We start from the raw sequence: 12,263 nt of genomic DNA on the forward strand, positions 1-12,263 counted from the left end.
TGTAAGTGAAATAGCTCTGATAGTTGCTGTCGTGCCCTGGACCATGTGTAGGTTCACATCATAGACTGGGCAAAGATGTCATTGCAGCAGATATGCATGTTGAAGGGCCTGCAGGTGTCTCTGTGAAGGGTAGCTGCAGTGACTAAACCTATGTTGTGCAGTTCTGGAAGAATAATCACAATGTCTTGGTGGTTCGATTTGGTTTGGTTTGGGTTTGCCATGTTCCTCAGTTGTCCTCAAGTAGAGCATGATGGACACAGTACTCCAATGGGTACCCTTGCTCTTTTCATCCAAATATTCGTAGTGCATGGAACAAGAGGGCCAGTGTTGCTATACCCACTGCTATCTATAATCATTCCGTTTGTAAACACAAAATTGAACAAAGTCTTTGTCAATCAATGAGGTGAAGCAGCAGCAGTAATTTTTTATTTTTGAACAGTGTGGCAACATTTTAATTTCCTATCATGCACTTCAGAAGAAATGCATAAACTTGCTTGGTAGGGTTGAACCTGTTCGCCCCAATGCACTGTATACAACTCCACACTTACCACTGACAATAATGGGTTTGGGCCAAACCATGATGGTAAAAGGGTTAAAGTTATAAAATGTGAGTAAGATCGATGATGAAATAAATTTTGACTGGATTGCATGCTATGTGGTATCCATTTGCATACTTTATGACCCCTCGAAAGGTACGGTCTGACCACCATACAACCACGCTCCACTACTGCCAAATTCATTGTGGCAGTGGCATTCCTATTTCATGAAATAGGATATGGAATGCTCTTATTGTAGGGAAACTCGCCATTGGATCAACTGGTAAAGTGATAAAGGCCTTTCTGTAGGCTTATTAGTACTTTGTTTGGGTATACTATAAGGTCTTTAAGGTCTTTTATTCAGTGATTTAAGGCCATCGGCCCAATACACTCTAACATTACATGAAGGAAAGTACATAAATTGACAGGTACATAGTACAAAAACGTACTCAACAATCTTAGTACTGTTCAGTAGTCTCTTTTCTTAATTTCATAGCATGAAATGTAAATGCTGCTAGCAATCAATCCAGTCAGAAATCAACGAACTAAAAGAAGATAACCGTGTTACTGGCTATGACCTTGCTGCAGTATCGCAAAACTTGACGACATTTGCGAACGGTTAGATAGTCTGGAAGATGATACTGACAGATTAGAGTCTTTTTCGAGAAGAGACAACGCCCGGTTATATGGTGTCAGCGAAGAAGAAGGAGAGACTTTTGAACAGTGCAAGAAGAAAGTTGTTACGATCTTGAATGAAAAGGCAAACGATAAGATATGGGATGACAGGGATGTAGTTCGAGCGCATCGTGTATCGGTGAACTGGAAAGATCAACCTCGTCCAATCGTCGTAAAGTTCCATCATTTTGACGATAAATTAACCGCACTGAGAGCAAGGCAGAAATTGACAGATATCGGAGTAGGCATTGGCAACGACTTAACGAAGCGACAACGAAAAACTTTGGCAGACCTTAGAAAGCAAGGCAAGTATGGATACTACAAGAACGGCAAATTGAAAATTTCTGACAAGAGGACAAGTGACAATGAAAGTTCGGTACAGAATGAAACGACTGTGAACAGTAATTTGCAACGTCCACAGACAAGACTACGGAGCCGAATGCAAACTAGAACGGACTAGGGACTCGGCCGCGGCCCAAACTTAGACAAGGTAACATTCTTAACATGGAATGTACAAGGTCTCAAAAATAAATTGTGCTTTGATTTTGCCAACTATGTTCTGAACTTTGATGTTGTATCTTTCATTGAAACATGGTCAGAAAGTGTGTATCAGTTTGACACAAATTTTCCAGGTTTTCATGTTTTTAACAAGATACGTAAGAGAACTACAAATATTGGTCGTTATCCGGGTGGTGTATGTACAATAATTAGAAACAATCTAGTTCCATACGTTAAACATATTGAATCAAAGCTTCATGACTGTGTTTTCTTATTGTTTAATGGCAATATTTTTGCCCTTGAAAAAGATGTATTGTTTTGTTGTGTGTATATCTCACCACGCTATTCAAAAGTTTATGACAATTTGTCTTCTACAGATGGCATCGAATTACTTCAAAATGAATTGTCTGATATTCTTACAAATCTTCCAGAAGTGTACATTATTGTTACTGGTGATTTCAATGCCAGAACTGGTGAAGAACCTGATTATATTATGAATGACAATCCAGAGTATGTAATAGATTCCACATATGGTTATGACAATGACCCTTTCAATATGGTACGAGTGTCAAAAGACAAAGATGTAAATTTGTATGGACGTTCACTGTTGTCATTATGTTGTACCTACAATTTGCATATTTTGAATGGTAGAGTTGGTTTCGATGCAAACAAAGGAGAATTCACATGTGTTGCCAATGCTGGAACAAGTGTGGTTGATTACACATTGGCGTCTTCAGATCTTTTCACAAATGTCAAAAACTTTTCCATTGAACTACGTAGCGAATCAGACCATTTTCCTATGTCATTTTCTTTAGCAGCAACCTTTATGCCATTGAAACCAAATACAAGGAGTGTAGTACATATGGGTGACCATGTTTTACAAAAATGCACCTGGCGTCCTGAGAAAAGTTGGGAATTTTCAAGCCAATTACAAATATATATGAAAAATCATCATTTCGAAGATAAATTTGTAGATCTTTCTGTTGATGTAAACAATTTAATTGAAAATGTACATGATGCTTTTATGAGTGTAGCAGAACAATGCAATATGGTTAAGGAGGCTTCGTTGTCCATGTCAAATCAGAGGCAGCAACCTCCTTGGTTTGATAAAGAGTGTGCTTTTTTGAAGAAAAAGAAGTATGGTTTACTGAGAAAATTTAGAAACAAGAGTGATACAACGGAGTTGAATCTTTACAAAGACGCTAGGGATGAGTTCAGAAATACCTGCCGAAACAAAAGACGTAATTTCTTTAGTGAGCAGAAGGCAAAACTGGGTGTTCTTGCCTTCACAGATTCAAAACAATTCTGGATGACTGTGAGACGTGCTACGTCTATTCGTATTTTTCAAAAGACTTGTAATATTACACCAGAAGTATTTTATGATTATTTTAGAAACCTGTTTGTAGAAAATGTATCTGTTGAAGATGATTTTCCTCTGTCTGACGACTTTAGAAGTACCTTGAGTTCAGCAGATGAGCCTGTAAATGATATAGATTGGGATATTCTCAATGGACCGATTACTAATGATGAAATAGAAAAGGCAATCAGAAAACTGAAAAATGGTAAAGCAGCGGGTCCTGATTTGCTCTTAGGGGAGTTTTTTAAATCTACAAGTTCTTTTTTGATACCTTACTTAAATGTCCTGTTTAATAGACTTTTTGACGCAAGTATTTTTCCAAAAGATTGGTCGAAAGCAATTATTGTCCCCTATATAAAAGCGGTTCAGCCGACTCTCCCGAAAACTACAGAGGTATATCCCTGTTAAGTGTTTTTAGTAAAATTTCATTTTGGGCTGAAGCATTGGGAAAGATTGATGAAACTCAGGCAGGTTTTCGACACGGTTATTCTACGATAGATAACATCTTTATCTTACAGTCTGTTATTCAGAAATATCTATCAAGAAAACGTGGAAAATTTTATTGTGCCTTCGTTGATTTTTCTAAAGCCTTTGATACTATTGAACGTCAAAGACTGTGGTTTATACTCTTACAGGGTGGTGTAAAGGGAAATAGTCGTCTCACATTTTGGGCTGAAGCATTGGGAAAGATTGATGAAACTCAGGCAGGTTTTCGACACGGTTATTCTACGATAGATAACATCTTTATCTTACAGTCTGTTATTCAGAAATATCTATCAAGAAAACGTGGAAAATTTTATTGTGCCTTCGTTGATTTTTCTAAAGCCTTTGATACTATTGAACGTCAAAGACTGTGGTTTATACTCTTACAGGGTGGTGTAAAGGGAAAAATGTTCAAAATGTTGAATGCTGTCTATAAAGAAGTCAAATCTTGTGTACGTACAAATATGCAATATTCAGAGTACTTTAGTTGCCCTGTCGGTGTCAGACAAGGATGTTTGCTCAGTCCATTTTTGTTTTCCTTTTTCATTAACGAGTTGACACATGAGATACAAAACAGTGGACAACGTGGTATTCAACTCTCTCCTGATTTGACTGAAATATTGTGTTTACTTTTCGCTGATGATGTAGTTGTTTGGGTATAAAATATTCATCATGGTCACCTCTCAGCTATTATTGTCTGAATGAAGATGTCATCTAAACAGAATGGGATGTATATCAAATACTGAGCTAACAAAATCTGAAATCAGTATTTGGCATCACTTCAAAAAACAAAGTTATCACTCTTGAAGCACAAATCACTAAAAAAAAATCACTTTTCTCACTTTATTCAAAAATAAGCTTTTCAAAGTTTTTAAAGCAATGATTGTCACGCTTAGGAATGGGAACTGAGTGTATCACAGAAAACATGTATTTAACTGTAATAGAATAGAACCATTAAAACAAAACATAAGTGGCCTCTATTGAGCTGTCTCCTTGAGGTAGGCCTGTTCCATAAAAAAACACTACAGTACTTTTTGATAGAAAAACCTGGACGGAGAATGAAATTGCTTATAATTGATTCTATCGTGTTTTTGTTTTGTCATATCTGCTTTTTTAAATTTGGTTTACCATAATTGCCTCAGGTAATTTTGGTTTTAGATCACAAAGTTGATAATTTCAACTGAGACACCAATGGACAGAAACGTTTCAAATACATCAAAATCTACATCATAAATAGAGAGTTTGAACAAACACCATTAGCTTTGAAACGTATAGGATGTCTCAGCCTTTATGAATTGACTATTTGCTCAAATGTTTAGGATAAAGAATTCCAAGCAAGTTTATAAAATTAAAATTATAGATCTACGAAATCGGATAGATAGATCTATTTCTGTTGGGAATTCGTTCAAACGACAAAATGGTAGGACCTGTAGAAAATCTCACTTTTCACCCTAATATGTAAATAAGCTCATGTGAACGTCACCATGATTGGAGATAAAGACTATTTGAATATGAATTTTTAGTTGCCTTTACTTAGGGTATCCGGCGTGTTGATACACGGTATAACACAGCCTGGCAATCTTCACAATATGAAGAAAAACGCAAAACCTATCGACGAGGGCGCTGTTGTACCGAAAGATGGGAACGGTATATTTTCCAGGGTTTCATTCTCAATGTCTCACATCGAGTTTCGATGGAAATATCAACTCCATTTATTTTTTACAGTGGTTTGACAGTTATTTAGAGATACCGTAATGTTTTTTACAGGAATGCTTCCCTTATTTGCATGCAATACCATTATTCTACATCAACGACTGACATTCTGCGCTGCCAGAGGACTTGACTCTGCCTGCGTCCGCTGGCAGTCGCCGGTGGCGGTTTCCCTTGGATGGCAACACTGGGCCGCCTTTCATTGTTCGTTAAGCTCTGTCTACCTGCACTTTTGACGACGTTCGGTCGCCTTTCATTTTTTACAGTACTGTTCCTCTCGTCGCCCTTGGCAATGCTCGTTCTCCTTTCCTGTCTAACCTGCCCAAGCATCATCACCTGGCTCTGCCTTCGCTTTCTGTCCACACCTGGCTTGTTGTCAACCCGTTTCAAGAACTGGTTCACCTTATCGTCCAGCTTCGCCCTTTCCGCTTTCTTGTACTCTTGGAACTGCGCGTTCCGCTCTTCCCTATCTTTCTGCCGCTTCTTCTCCAGCTCGGTTTTCACGATGCGATCTACGTCGACCATTTGTCGGAGCTCCCACGCTGAGCGCTCTTTTCCTGCCCGGCTTGAAGCCCTTGCGCGTAAATTGTCCGGTGTCATCACTTCAAGTTCCCGCCGCCTCTGCTCTTCATCTCTCACCGGTGAAAATCCTCTGGGACTGGATCTCATAGCTGCCAACTCCTGGGAAGAGTGAAAGAACTGTGATCTGCACTATCTGAATTTGACAAGTCAACGAGTGAACAAAAAATGAACTTATAAAAGATTGAAAAAATGACAATATATTGTTTGCATTGAAGGGTCAAGAATTGTTGAACGGACACTGCGGTGTGTCAGAGAGCCAAAACCGACGAATATCGAGATTTAAAGTCCAGTTACATTAAATACATTGGGGTGGGGGTCGGGTGAGGTTCGGCAGCAACCAAAGGGTTGGGGATTTTCTTATATCTATTTATCTTCGTTACATGACGGCTAAAACGACTCCAAAGTCACATTTTTTCACCACACACGGTGGAAAAGGGGTTGCAAATTTTCAGCTGATGAGGAGCGTCCTTGTTAGAATTTATTTCAACAGTGTCGAGGCGATATCTCAAGTAGATGTCAAGTATATCTCTCACGTTTTTATTTTGCATAATCACTATGCCTTCTATGTCTTGATACGAGTCGAATTTGAAGTATTAGTACGTGGTGGAAACTCTTTACGCAGAATTGTTTGAGCTACGTTAACTGACAAATTACCGGTATTTTGAATTGGATAGTCAGACAGATTTCTATAAGCAGTACGTCATCGAGCTCTTACAATGCATGCATCAAGAAATTCGTGTTCATGGAGGATTACAATAAATCCAATTGAAACACTTAACTGTTTTCAGAGTTGTTCATTTTGAACTAGGTAAGGCAGCATTCATTCATTCATTCATTCATTCATTCATTCATTCATTCATTCATTCATTCATTCATTCATTCATATCAGAGAAACGAAGAAAAACTACATATTTTCAAATATTTAATAGTGAAGATGCTGGGGAATGGCTGGCGAAATGACTCTGTCTTCCGTGGCAACAGATATAACATGTTCTTTGGTGCATTGAAAATCTTTTTCCACCGAACAGAAGCACTTACCCGTCTTCGAGACTGTGCACTGCTTTTCTTCATCTGTTCTCTCATCTCCCTCTTCTGAATCCTGGCGTGGATGACTTTATCCAGCGTCGGTCCTGCCTGCGTAGCCTCTCTCTGCAGCTGTAGTTTCTGCAGGTGACCGACCGAAGACATCCTGCGCTGGTTCAGGTACGACTTGTTGAAGGAGTGCTGCAGATTCAACTGTGCCATCGAGTTATTCAGTTGGCGCCGTTCCACCTGGTTCGCCCACACCGCCCGGCTGTCGAGGGCGCTGTGCTCCTTGATCAGTATCTCTTCATTGCGCCTCTGCACAGCTGTGGCCCTCGTGTTGACTTTAGCCAGTGACTTTTCCATGGCAACCGAAAAGCCCTGTCGCTGTTCCTGGAGAAAGAAAATGACCCATCATGGTTACATTTCCCTGACTCGCGTCGACGAGCTCAATTTTCGCGAGTGAACGATTGTTTGAAAAGCTCTTGGAATAACAAGGACCGGGCCGAGGATTGTCGCAAGGAGCTTACGCTTTTCTATGAGTGAACAATTTTGTTGGATTAACTCGTGACTCTTTGCAGCTGTTGGGAGGCTCGAATACGTGCCAAAGTACAGATTCTACGTGATATTTTTCTTACAAGCCCGTGGAAAGAAATTAATGTCGTACTCAACGCACGCCTTTTACCTTTGCCGCCCGTCTTCAGGGTAAATAGATGCTTAAATTGTCGTTTGCTATTGACGGCAATGTCATGTGCGAGGTAAGTCGGCATAACCAATAAAACAAAACTCCGTAGAAACAGTCTTGATTTTGTTGTGGGCAAATGGCTATTCAAGATAAGGTAGAATGCGCCCCGGGGGACAGATAGTCCGACTCTCAAACTTGTACAATTCTTTTCTGATCAACCACTTATGGGGGCCCATAAAGCTCTTGGCGTAAGAATAATCGTTTTCTTGCACAGAGTTAACTCAGGAATGACAGCCACCTTGAATTTCAAATATCGGCAAACCTTGGATATATAATTTGTTTCTCTAGTACCAAAATTGACACGGTTACCCCCGATTTTTTTATTCGCAATTTTGAAAGAATGCATGGGCGAAAGTTTCATTAAGGAAGTTTGAGTAAAATCCCAAGTCTTTCACGTTCGAAGCGCATAGGGGGCGCATACTACCTTAATGGATATGAAACAAAGTAGGAAGGGCAAGGAGACTCGTCAAGATCTTACTATATAAAGTAATTGAATGAAACTCATGTCTTGTAATGTAATACACGTGTCGCCTACCCACACACTTGGTTGTTTTGAATGTAGCTGCTCTTTGCACGAATTATAGCTTGGCTGTGCCTCTAACGTGGAATCCGAACTGATAAATCGACGCCTATTTTCCATGAAAAGATGAAGTACGCTGGACCCGCGTGAGTCACATTACTTTTTTTGTAAAATAAATATTTTATTTCCCTAAATATCAATCTAATTTTGTCAGCGTGACCACGCTACGTAGAAGTATCCGTAGTCAGTCGGCACAGATTTAGTAATTGCTTCCCTTTCAACTAATCTGACCAAAAGGTTAAAGGTCAACATATGTAACTTTTGATATATATTCACTATTTTTTCTTTAAAAAAAACAGGTACATTTTCGTCTTCTCCTTTAAGAAAGTAGACACACAAAGTTGCTAACAACTCATTGTGTACAATGCAATTGAGAATTGTTGAGTGAATTCTGGTGCGCGGGAAAATTCAATCCAACGAGAACAACAATGGACTATTATATGCAAATAATGGGCTGGTTGTGTTGATATCCGTCATTACTTTTGATGTAGAACAGGAAATGGGATTTTGAAAACAGAACAAAGGTACTGGAAATCCGTCAAAAGTTAAAGCTGTTGACATTTTCTAAGTATCCATATTATTTTCAAAGTGTAATTATTGATACTGTATACAGTTCAGCGAAGCGAAGAAAAAAACGAGAACTAAATGGCATGAACACATAAATTGTTAGAAGTGAGTTTCTATAACATTCACATAAAACTGAGTAAATTCTGATCTCGCTAAGTTTCGGCAGATGTATTCTACATGTTTGTACGCTATTGTCACCATACATTCCCAAACCAAGTGTTTTCCGCCTTGTTCGTGTATTTGTCAATTTATACTGCGTAAAAACGCTATTATGAAAGAAACAATTTCCTTTGTTATACAATTTATCTCCATTGAAGAATTAACAATGCGATTGTTGCTAAGGCTGTTTACAATCATCTTCAACCCCCACTTTAGCTGTACAGTCCAAGGACTTTCGATTTTCTCCCGGTTCAGATGACGTCACCTGTGTCGCGACGCATCCGATGAATCTTGTATAGCTTGCAGACGCCAGTGAAGAAAGCAACAGTCTGCTAACACGAAAGAATATACAGGTGCTATTCTTGTTAATTCTCGCGTGAACTGGAAGAGAATTTCCCTCCGAGTTCACACTTGTCAGCTGTCATTTGTATGCAGTCGTGTTTTCATGTGCTCTGGCATGTGAGTGTTAGTCCATGCATGAACTATACCCCTTGTTACATCACACGACTGCAAACCTTCCAGACACCGATCGATACAGCAGCTTGTCAGTCATCGCGGCCTTTCCCCCGTTTATTCTATCCTGCTAGCCGTAAACTATCCGCTCCGCAAATTTAATGACTGTTAGTTGTAGCAATTACACGATAATAGCTGCTCGCCTAATTAATTGATGTGCAAGACCCCGCAATGCTTGCTGCGAAACGTGTCCGGTTTACCCAGCGCTCACTCGGTGTGCAGAGTCTCAGGCCATGTATCTAGTTTTAGATCTCTAGGGGATAAAGCTTAGTGTTTTGATAACTCCTCGCTGTGCCTGGAGTACTGAGAAGTCGTCGCTGCCAGGCTATAGATCCTTGCTTTAAGTTGTATTAAAGGCGAAACATTTCAACTACAAACAAAAATACCGCACGTGGAAAGGTTCAGTCTAGAGGTGTTGTCGCTCGAGGCAGCGTGGAGTTGATTCGTGGAAACGGGCCAATATAAACATCAGGTGTGTTCTTTGAGACTAACGTCAACGGTTTGTAGGTTTAACGAAAGTTAACGCTATTTAACATGATAATTTGAGAGTCCGTTTTGCTAACTTCAGCTCCAATCCCATTTGCCATTCGCTGAGAGCCTTCGGACGTACTGAAAACGGGTTTCTTTTTTGTCCGATACCATACTTTCCAGTATTCGAAGTTGGAACGAGCCTTCCATGTTGTACCACCAACATGAATATCCAAATCTTTTGAACATTCCTGCGTGTGTGACTGTTGCATACTAGCCTAGACTCATCACATCTGTTGCGGTATAAAGCGTTTTACTCGTTGTTTGCAGGGCAGGTAAAATCAGGTTGTTCAAAACGTTGCATCTTTTAAAAATAACTTTGTGATATGTGTGATTCAATGACGATTGCCGTTACTTTTACTTGTAGCATTCTGCTAAAACAGCAATGAGACACTAGATCATCTTTTCTACACCTGTGAATTCACCGAGACCTTCTGGAATGAGTTTCACGCCTTTTTTAGGAACCTATAAGTTTATTCACGAGACACAACTTAAATGAAGTGCTCTTTGGTGTTGCCTGTTACTCCGACATTCATAATCACTTGCTACTGTTAGCCAAAAGACACATCTATGCCATGAAAATGAAACAGAGTAAACCACACTTTGCAGCTTTTATGTTGCAAGTGAAATTCGACTACCATCTAGAGTACGAAATAGCTCTGGAAAAAGACAAATTAGAGAGACATTGCAGCAAATGGATTTCAATTTTACACAGAATTGTAGATAAATAAGCACTGTACTTCAATTTAACTTCAGTTACTGTTACTAAAGAAAATGTTACCAATAAAACAACTTAAATAAAAATTAAAAAAAACTCAATGAGTAATTACAGACCTCAGTCTGCGATATTCGATGTCTGGTTAATATATTTGAACAAACGCGGGCGAAGAGAAACGGAAAGTGAACGGGCTAAAAGTTAGCCAGCCTGGCACACTTTTACATATATTGTGTCAAGTGGCATAACCATGGTCAAAATCAACAAAACTTGAGTACTTCTACTCGTCACAAACTTTCTGAGACAATGTACTTTCAAGTGTACTATTCAGTCACTCCGGCATTGCACACGTACTATCTACCACTTAACTTTAGAGGGAATGGAGTCGATGAACGACAGAGAACAGGGGAACCTTCGTATCTCACAACGTGCAGTCTTCACTTTCAAAATGAGTTCAGAGTGGACAGCGAATAAGCTCGGAGAATCGAATCTCCAAATCGATGTTGCTATGCTAACAATGATACACGAGCTCACCACGGCAATTAACGCATTTATACATGTTATACACATAGGCCTACCTGAAGGTTAATACACAACGGTAAGAAAAAATTCACGGCTAAAGTTTCGGAGACAGGGAGCTTGCTTCACTTACCTCCTACGTTGCCAACGATCGCAACTGATTGACAGAAACCCAGACAAGGCAACTCTGTATAACTGTCAAAGACAATTCACACTTTAGTGAATAGTTCGAATGCGCACTTGTTATTAATTGATTAGGGAGCGCTACTTAGGGAGGGATCACGCGGTAGGTAGCGGGGGGGGGGTGTCGTCATTAACGAGAAGACTGACTTCGTGAACAAAGCAAAATATCAGTTAGTGTAGTAATTAAACGGCATTACGTTTATTTTACTTTCTTGTAAATAGTTACGTTTGTCATCTTATTTACTATAAACATATTTTATTTACATTTACACGAGCCCCTCTTTTCCTCGATAACATTTTTCTTCGGGTGACCGCCCTCCTCCCCGCTTCGCTGTGGAAGTCGACCGCCTTACAGAGGAATCTCGTCTGGTGACGTCACTGCAGTATGTCGATATTTTAAACACAACAAATTTCGTGCTGAGTGGCTCTCGCATTGTGACACTAATCTCCGTGTCAATACTGCGTCAATATGCGATGCTCGCACCTTTCAGATGACAGTATTTGGCCCGAGGGGGTAGGGGAAAAGTTTGCAAATTAACCCGACCAACCAAATATTTTTTGACTTTAAGCAAGCTTTTTGTCTGGAAATTTCGGGAAGTTGTCGCCTCTTTCGACCTTGAAGGACTTCACCGTGACAAACGCGCGTGGCTTTGAATTTCAAACACAACTATGCAATGAGGTGAAAGTCACGGCGTTCATATTTGCATTCTGGTCGTGATCTTTATACAGCGTTACATTTGAATTTTTACGGCAATTATGCAACATCTCGACTCCATCACTGTTAATTTTTGCCAGCCGATACTGTTTAGAGCAGCATGGTGTATGTACGATAGAAAACTACAATTTCAAAACGACACCCACTATACTTTTTGGTCCTTTGTCCCTCTGTA

General features: G+C 39.7%; 1 protein-coding gene across 1 annotated transcript; it reads right to left on the reverse strand.

The window, feature by feature from the left end:
* Nucleotides 1-3,738: 3,738 nt before the first annotated feature.
* LOC139145255 (uncharacterized) lies at nt 3,739-11,449 on the reverse strand. The gene is made up of 3 exons (XM_070716293.1): nt 11,324-11,449; nt 6,880-7,257; nt 3,739-5,940 (listed from the first exon to the last, which is right to left on the reverse strand). The coding sequence occupies exons 2-3, from the start codon at nt 7,228-7,230 to the stop codon at nt 5,347-5,349; spliced, it is 945 nt and encodes a 314-aa protein (XP_070572394.1). The 5' UTR covers nt 7,231-7,257; nt 11,324-11,449; the 3' UTR covers nt 3,739-5,346.
* Between the last annotated feature and the right edge of the window lie 814 nt (nt 11,450-12,263).

This window comes from Ptychodera flava, chromosome 12 (genome assembly GCF_041260155.1).
Source record: "Ptychodera flava strain L36383 chromosome 12, AS_Pfla_20210202, whole genome shotgun sequence".
Taxonomy (NCBI): domain Eukaryota; kingdom Metazoa; phylum Hemichordata; class Enteropneusta; family Ptychoderidae; genus Ptychodera; species Ptychodera flava.

Coding starts and splice junctions, on each gene's coding strand:
- LOC139145255 (XM_070716293.1), bottom strand. CDS start 7,230: ATGGAAAAGTCACTGGCTAAAGTCAACACGAGGGCCACAGCTGTGCAG. Junction 5,941..6,879: donor GTGCACAGTCTCGAAGACGG/GTAAGTGCTTCT, acceptor CACTCTTCCCAG/GAGTTGGCAGCTATGAGATC.